At 42.6% G+C, this 8,786-nt stretch overlaps 1 protein-coding gene across 1 annotated transcript; it reads right to left on the minus strand.

Annotated features, from left to right (window-relative positions):
• Positions 1-300: 300 nt before the first annotated feature.
• On the minus strand, positions 301-5,148 carry LOC135408291 (chorion-specific transcription factor GCMb-like). The gene is given in 11 exon segments (XM_064643522.1): positions 301-368; positions 371-539; positions 541-753; positions 755-795; positions 798-1,182; positions 1,426-1,551; positions 3,003-3,115; positions 3,512-3,571; positions 3,574-3,735; positions 3,738-3,762; positions 5,007-5,148. Coding segments are annotated over 11 exon segments (1,404 nt in total). The 5' UTR covers positions 5,049-5,148.
• Between the last annotated feature and the right edge of the window lie 3,638 nt (positions 5,149-8,786).

An 8,786-nucleotide genomic window follows, 5' to 3' on the forward strand; every position in this document is an offset into this window, starting at 1 on the left:
CTGTCAAAGGAGGCTGTTGTCTTCCAGAAGTGCTGCACCTCCATGTTGCTTTCTCCTAGTTGTGTTTGGGGCTCAGCTCCTTGTGCCATTTTAGAGATTGTGTGGGGCTGGTTTGAAATTACATGCAAAATATACTTCACTCAGCACAGCTCCAGAAAGGCACTTTTGGGGAGAAAGATGTTGTGATGTGCTGCTTCCTGACCTCTCCTCAAATCCCAAACCACTGGCTTAGCATCCACAGGGTCAGCCCAATAATGTATTTTCCCACCTGCATGTATTTGCCATTTAGGCAACATCTAGTCAATATTCAGCACTCTCAAACCTTAAAGTCTGACCTTCGTGCTCGGCATAGCTGTTGCCAGCAGGAGCCCATACCGATAGCTCTCCATGCTCTCGGCTGGTTTGGGCTTTGTAGGGATGGAGTCATGCTGGTAGAGCAGTGCTGACTTCACCATCCCAAAGTCTTCCTGAATCTTCATCCCTGAATAGATAGCACCAGAGACATTTTCTGCCACGTGGGTGTAGCTCTGGAGGTTTTTTCATGTCACAGAGGTTGTCACTGTATTTCAGTGCAGGCGGCTTGTACGCCTGGTAGGACACCTTGGTGGTGGTGGTGATGACCGTCTGCAATGGTGGGGCCATGGGAGCGGGACTGGGACTGTACCTGCAGGGATAGTCCCCACTGTAGTAAGCGTGGTTAGCACTTGCTTGCATCTGTCCGTAGTCACCCTGGTCTCCGCTGCCAGTTTTCCCCCCAAGCTGGTTTCAGTCCATAGTGTCTGCCAGGGTTATCAAGCTCTTATCGTGGGTAGTCACAGTGCTGTAGTGAGACCCGTTCAGACTGATGGGGTCTGCATCAATGGCAGGGCTGGTCAGATCTTTGTAAAATGTTGGGTAAGGGCTAGAGCTTATAAAGGTAGGAACTCCAAACTCGTAGCTGCATGGCCTGGGCATGTAGATCCTTGGATTTGGGCACTTAGGGTATGATGATAGCTGGTCCTCTTGGGAGCTGGCCGAGTCATAAGGTACTTTGTAGAGGTCTGTGTTCTGCAGTGAAGGATAAGACTGGGCTGGAATTGAAAAACTGGAGTCTGTGATGATACCAACTCTTTCTTGGCCATCCATGCATGGAAAATTCTGTAGGTTATTGGTGTAACTGCTGCTGTCATGGTACCTTCCTGCCTGACAAGGAGAAGTAGATACTTGAGATTAAGGAATCAATATTGCCCACACACATATATATCTCAATACTTGTGCTATTGCTTGTTTCTGCCCAGAATTAACAGATGTAGCATAGTGTAAATCTTTTTTTGCCCTCGGATCTCCAGTACATGCTTATGACACCTTTCTAATAGAAAAAAAAAATTAAAAATAAAAAATTTTAATTTATGTCACCTTTTTAATTGACTAATGACTTTGACTTACCTCTGAGTTTAGAGGTCTCTTTTTCTGGGAATGGTGATAAGAGGACATTTGCTTCTTTATTGCACTTCGTCTTGCCTCTGCCTCTGAATTACTCTCTGGCCTGGGGTGGTCATGGACACCTTTAGCCTATTTAGGATTACAAAGAATTAGATGTGAACGGAAGGGGTGAGACAAGAGAAGGTGCAGTAAGTAATTTAAGAGATAGCCACAGCATGGTTTGTAGTTTGGCACAAGAGAAGAGGGAGGGAAAACTAAACAACAAGGAGGGATTCAATGTAAAAAGAAATAAATAGAATGAATCATGATTTGGAGGTAGATAGAAGGAAAAAAATGAGGAGAGTTGTTGAGGACTGCAGAGCTGATGGAGGAGCGGACATATACCTATGTTTGAGACACTCAGGAGTAGTTAATTAGAACCAAGGGGAAAAACATATACATTTAGTTTCATTGTTTTTCTGCAGTCCAGTATCTCAGTTCTGCTTTATAAATGTACATATATAAAAATTGTATACATAGGCTTTTAAAGAGGTTTCATGCCACAAGATGACAAATATTCTCTTAAAATAATACACCTTCTTGAATAGGACTGAAAATTATATCCTGGAAAACCATCCAAGATGCTCTGCTATTGAAATACCTGTGGATATGCAGATCTATGTAACCAAAACTATACTGGTATCTGATGAAGTAATGTATTCTACATGTCCTTACCCATTACATTTGTCTGAATGCACCAACATATAGTCCCTAATACAAAGTAGGAAGCTAAAATTGATTTTAAAACACTGTCCTTCTCAAGCAGAAATTAAATTCTAAGCAAGGATTTATCAGCTATTTTGATGGTAAAAGTCATCTGGTTTTGCATGTCTGTAACAGAACATCTGAGTAAGAATAATACAGAATATGGCCAATTTTCTTCCATTTACTGACCAGAGAACAGAATTCACTGTCTGTGGGTCAGGGAAAAAAATTCATCTGGCAGAGAATGTAATCTCATGGAACAGAAACCTTATGTTATTCTAATGTTGCTATAAAAAGAACAAATCAACGGGAAATTCAGATTTTAGCTTTCTAAATTTCCTTTTCTTCCTGGCAAGATTTTAAATCCTCAAAACTGAAAGGCTAGTTTCATGTGAAGTAGAATTTTCATGTATCAACTCCTGCAGTTTAAGCTAGATTTTTTTTTTCTATTTATTTTAACAGGAAATAAGTATTAAGTCCTTGGAAAAATTCAGTTGTCAGATGTACTAGGGTGCAAGACAATCTTTTGTTTGTATTTGTGTTCTGTAAACAGGAGATTTTAGACATCAATTGCGATGTTATAGTGAAAATTGAATATTGTCACTCTCAAGTACTGTTTTTAAAAAACAGCCAAGTGTAATTTCATTTGTTTTTGCCATACTAGTACTAAACAGAAATTCTGTCATGGACCAGAACTCTGCTGTGCTCACCATGTTCAGTGTTAAACACAAAAAAAATACAGCGTGGGAGTAGGAACGGAAATCTCTCTCCAGATATTATTTTATATACAGACATAATTTATATATATGTGCACAATAAATATGCCTGATTTTTACCTGGAAAAATATTGCTTTGCCATCAAGCCTCCAGAAGTTTGTGACGGGATAGCCACTGTGTCCTCGGCAAGGATCAAACTCAAGGGCTGAATTGCAGTTTGGGCAGGCTTTCTCTGTGAATAAAGAAAAAGAAACTACTGAAGAGATTGGTTGAAGGCAAGGATGTTTCCTGAGAGTAAACAGAGCTCACGAGCAGTATGATCAGACTTCACTGAAATTCCAATTAAAATATATTGTTCAAGGAAACACAACATACTACCAAGCATAACTGAGTGGTATGAAACTAGAGCTGCATACTTGACATAAATGCTAATGATGTAAAGGATTTCAAATCTGTTTCCCTTAAGGATTTACAAATAGACATTGGTGAAATTTGTAAATAAATCACAGTCTTTACAATTTATGGCTTAGTCTGCCTGCAAGTAACAGTGACTCCAGTTTAGACATCAAGCCCAGATTGAAAGAAATGTGACCCCTTAGGCATCCAGCTTTCTTGGGGTATCCCTCACTTTGTTGCTTCTGCCGAGCCTTGTCGCATATGGCGGGGCGAAGCTGCAGCCTGGCTCCGCCGGCAGAGCACAGCTCCTGGCACACACCACCACTCCCAGGCAGGACTTCTTTGAGATCTGGCAGTTGTGGTTGTGGTGTTGCGCATGGCCCAGCACACTGAGGTGCCTCTGCGCGTTCTTCTCCTCGCTGGAGTAGATGAGCCGCACGTAGCCATCAGGCCATCCTGGAAGGCATCAAAGTGCTTGGGCTCCTGCAGCAGGGCAAGTGGGTAGAGGCAAGGCAGCAAGGAGAAGAGCCAAGAGAATATTATCAGTATATCACAACCTGATATTTTTGTCCTGTTACAAAACACACAACAGGAAACAAAGACTTTTTCCATGACCATCCAAGCAGCAGAAAAAGAATTATTGAAAGAATAAACTTATTCAGAAATGCTCTAGAAGGGAAAAGGCAGTCTGAGCTTCGCATGTTTCAGAGTCAGGATCCTTTCCTCCTTTGCACCACGATCCATAATTACATGGTCTGTTGTCACAGGTGCCTCTTTGCAGTGGGGTTACCCAGCTGTAAGGCATCAGCCTGGTTACCAAAACTTCTAACTGGTCTGCCACCAGTGTGCCCAGAGAGGACGCAGACCACCCTGATCATGACTGCTGTTAAGTTCTCCTTGTTGTGGGACCATGCACCTGCAGGCAGGAACTAGAAGTTTTAGCTATGGAATGGTTTCTTAGACTCTATCTGAGTTAAGACTTTTGCTAAGAAACAGAAATAAAAAAGAATTGCTCTTGCAAATACAGTTCCAATATGCATAGTGGCTCAAAGAAAGAGCATTTCCAATTTTGGATTTCACTGGCTTTCTGGAGCTCCTTACTAAAATGTAATTACTAGAACAATGAAAGAACAACTGAGATTGTAAACTGTAAATATTTACAGTGCAAGTAAAGAGTTCCTGCAATGCTTATTAACATATATATGTACCACATGTGAGCAATTCCAATGAAAGCAATAAACTACCAGCATTTACGTATTAAGACATTCTATAATAGCATGGACTATTAAATTAAATAAACTTGAAGCAGAAAAAAGTTGTAAATTAGCACATTTAAAGCTCGCAAGTAGACAGAAATTGGAGTGCTTGGTAGCATCAAAGTATCACATCAACAATGAAGGGAAATACTTAGATAAGTTAGATTACAGTAGTAAAAAACAGTTAATTCAAGCTTCTAGTCAACATTTCTTGAACAAGAAAGAAGGAGAAGGAAACTGGCCAAACTGAGCCACAGATTATATTAGGTCTTCGAGCACAGCTGCCCAAAGCTGTGTATTGAGTTCATATTTTTATTGCCAGTCATTTCATAAGGACTGGGGAAAAAAAAATGAAAAGGTGCAGGAAAAATAAGGCAGACATAAAACGAAGTTTTTCTCCAACGGAAGGTTGCTCCCCTGTTTCCCTAGTAGCCCACCTCCTCCTCTGTTACCCTCCCACCCATCCGTTACCTGCGGCAATTTGGGGTCGTTGATATCCCAAGTCTGCTTCATGGCGAGAAGTAACAATGCGCGATGACTCCCGCTTTTTTATGCCGTCGGGGCGTCGCCCAGTTGGAGGGGAGTTCTCAGCCGGCTCCGCAGGTGGAGCAGCAGCACAACCGCGGCACTTGGGCAGGCGGGCGGGCAGGGGCTGCGCTCCCCCTCCGCCACGCAGGCGGGTTTCGCTACCCTTACCTGGAGGTGTGTGACGGGGGGTAGCCGTGGGGGTTTGGCGCGAATCCACCTCCTAGCACCGGGGGCCGTGACCTCGGCAAATTTGAGCAGGGTCTGGAAGTCTAACCCGGCGGTGGCGGGGCTTTGCCGCTCGCTCCCACAGGTGCTGGGATGGGAGAGGTTATGGGGAGATGGGAACCCATCTCCGTCTGGCCAGGACGCCCTTGATGTTGGATTTCGAGAGCGGCTCGGAGCTGCCTGCGGCTTGAAAAGCCTCCGAGAGGGAGGCAAAGGCGCTGAATAACCTGCTCTTTAGATGTAGATGTAAACGAATTCAACATTATTTGGGAGGTTTCCCCTTCGCGCCGTGCTCTATAACACCCAGTTTAAAATGCAAAGCTAGTGCCGGTGTTATCAGCACGTTTTAACTTATTAAAAATTTATAAGCTTTTTATTACCTTTTCTTTTTGGAAGAAATAGCCGATGGGTTGCGATGTTTGTGTTTGTTTTGTTGGTTTTGTGGTTTTTTGGGGGTTTTTTTGGTTTGGGGATTTTTTGTATGTTTGTTTGGTTTGGTTAGGGTTTTTTCTAGGGGGGGCAGGGGTTTCAGGGGGTGGAGGGAGGTTGATTTTTGGTCTGAGAAACAGAAAGAAAAAGACTTATGCACAATAGCATAGAGACCAAGCCGTTGAACGCCAAGCGCTGCTATCATCCTTTAAACGATCCCACCTGTTCGGAATGATTTTCTCATTCGCTTCCATCCCCTCTGGTCCAAAATTTACTGGCCTTTACCCTTAACCGTCCACAATAAGCCCCCGCCGGTAGCAGCAGGTGCCGGCTGTGGCACCCCTCGGCAGAGAGCAGCCCCCCCTGAGGTTCCTCGCTCCCCTTTTGTACCCTTCGGATCGACCGGGGGCGTCTGTCAGTGCTGCAAAGCCGATCCCTGGGGGCGGGAGACCCATCCCAGATTCTGCACACCTGCGGCTTTTTAGTGCGAGTGCAAGAGTGGCATTTTTCCCCCCTTCCCCCTCTCCCTCCCCCCCCGTGCTGGGTTCTCAGAGCTCTCGAAGCCGCGGAAAACGGCTCCTCTCTCCACTCCAAACTCAGGTGTATCCGATAGCAGCCAGTTACGGTCGTGCGAGGGCCGTGGGGAGGGTGCGAAGCAGCCCCTGTACCTTCTCCCGTGCGCCATGGCCCAGGTAAGCGCCGCTCCCGGCACAGGAGAACCTGGAGGCGGCTGGGGGGGAGCGGGCACGGAGGGACGGACGGACGGACACACCGCGGTGCCCGCGGGGCTCCCCTGCGGCTTCCAGAAACCTTCCGTTTGGATGCGTGGGGTGGTTTTCCAACTCGGAAACTAAGTAAGGAAAATCAGAGAGGGGGAGAGAGGGGTTGAGTAAGTGGGCTTCAGCTTTTGGACAGAATAAGTGTTTGTTTTTGGGGTGTTTTTGTAGGAGAGGATTTTTTTTCCTGTATTTTTCTCTTCTTTTTGAAGGAAGAAAAAAGTGAAGAACGGAATAGAGATGTGAGTGGCAATATGGCAGGCAGAGCAGAAGACTATGTAAGGATCCTTTAAATGTATCCTTAGCTTTATCTTACAAATAGTTATATATGTATGTTTAAAGGTGCATTTCTTAAATGGATATGGCATGACCTAGAATTTTTATTAATTTAATATGGGAAGTGCAGCAGACTCCTTAGTCTTTTCCCTAGTAAGTGGAAAGAAGTTATTGTAAGAGTTTTGAGACATGTAAGAATTACAAACTGGGTGCACCAAAGGAATGTCTTATTCAGTATCTTTTAAGATTATTCAGTTACAAGGGTTCTGTCTCTTTTGGAGGTTGACTGATGTTTCAACTTCAGATGTAACAATAAAATAAAAGTAGAGAAACAAATAAAGTTAAACAAGTAAACAAAAAGCCTGCAACTTTTAAAATAGTGTTACAAGTACTTTCTCATAATTAGTGCTGCAACAATTTTAATACCCATTTATTTAACTCACTAGTTGTTTCCTTCCCTTCCCTCTGCAGCTTGAATCACTTCTCACTGATGCCTTTAAGGGGAAAGGATTTGAAAAAATAAGCGAACTGCTTCAAGAGAGAGAAGTAGAGCCTCGCCAGAAATACAGTGAATCTCTTTTTAGCCAGCTAGACAAAGCACTGAGAAAGGCAAATATCATAAATAATCTCCACCATCCAAACACCCAAGGGTATCAGACTAATGATGCTCAGCACCCTGTGTTTCTGTAGGAGCTGGACAAGAATGAATTCCAGAATGTTTCACTGCTGCTGAAATGTATTCAGGTCTACTTTAAAAGTGATTTCCAAGAAGGGAAGAGTTTGTTTATTGAGCAAGGACTGGTAGCAAAGATGAGTATAATATTATATGCAAATTACTAATGTGATTTAAAGTTGCTTGCATCAGAAAAAGAACTCCAAGGAAGTGAAAACTAGAGAATGGCTTGTTGGCCATGCAGAAACATATATTTTAAAAATATATTGCATGAGCTCAATGGGGAAAAAAAATACTTACTGTCTTTCATTGCTTTTGGTGCAACAGCCAATATTACGGTTTCACTTATTACCTGACTTAGTGGATTGTGGGTTTTGGGGTTTTTTTTAAGCTGACAGTGGAAGGAGAGGCAGAGTTTTGATGAGTCCCACTTGTGAAATGATGTAAAATTTCTAAATGCATTTTAAATGCTCCAGCAAAATACAGTATTAGTTATAGAACTGATGAGCAGTTTGTGCTTTTATAATTTTAAGACCTGACATACTCTTTATGAAGATCCCTTTTTAGATATGTAGCAAACTAGATGCATTTAATCTGCAGTTGCATTTTATCTTCTGGCAGAATGGCACAATACTGATTTCAGCTGGTAATACTTGTAGTAGCAGAAATACGCTTGTGCTGAAGATGAATAATACCTGGATCTAGCATAGCTAGCAGGGAACAGTTAACACATGCTCTCCATTTCCAGAGTTCTACCAAGGAGTCCTCAGTTAAAATATTGTAATCCTGCCTTGTAATTATGCTTTTCAGGGATACAGTTACTCAAAATTCCTGTATGGAGATATATTAATGAAGTTTCCCTGATCTGAGCTCTGTACCTCCAGTGAAGCATAGATTTCTGTTTCGCCACGTGTGGCTATGCAATATATTTAAAACCATGAAGTATTAAAATATTTACATTGAAAAAGCTTGAAAAAATTTTAAAACATTATTTTGCTGTGAATTGATGTTCTGTAGAAATTTCTATAGGAGTTACCATGCCATTAGTAGCATGCACTGTGCCTAAACAACAAGAGTGTGTGCCTTGGACAACAAAGGAGGATAAAAGGAGGGTTGGGGAGGGAAGAGGGGAATGTCACTTTTCATGTCCTCCTAGCAAAATTTGAGCTCCTTAATACCATGTAGCTTTTGACACAGTATGTAACTCAAGTTTTAAGAGTGAAAAACTGTCTGTAAAGTTTCCTGCAGACATATATAGTTTAAGGATTATTAACTCCTCTTCCCAGATTTTAACCAATTCTTTTAACTTTTACCTGGTATCTTGGTTTGAAAGAGCAAGAGCAT

This window comes from Pseudopipra pipra, unplaced genomic scaffold (genome assembly GCF_036250125.1).
Source record: "Pseudopipra pipra isolate bDixPip1 unplaced genomic scaffold, bDixPip1.hap1 HAP1_SCAFFOLD_293, whole genome shotgun sequence".
NCBI lineage: Eukaryota > Metazoa > Chordata > Aves > Passeriformes > Pipridae > Pseudopipra > Pseudopipra pipra.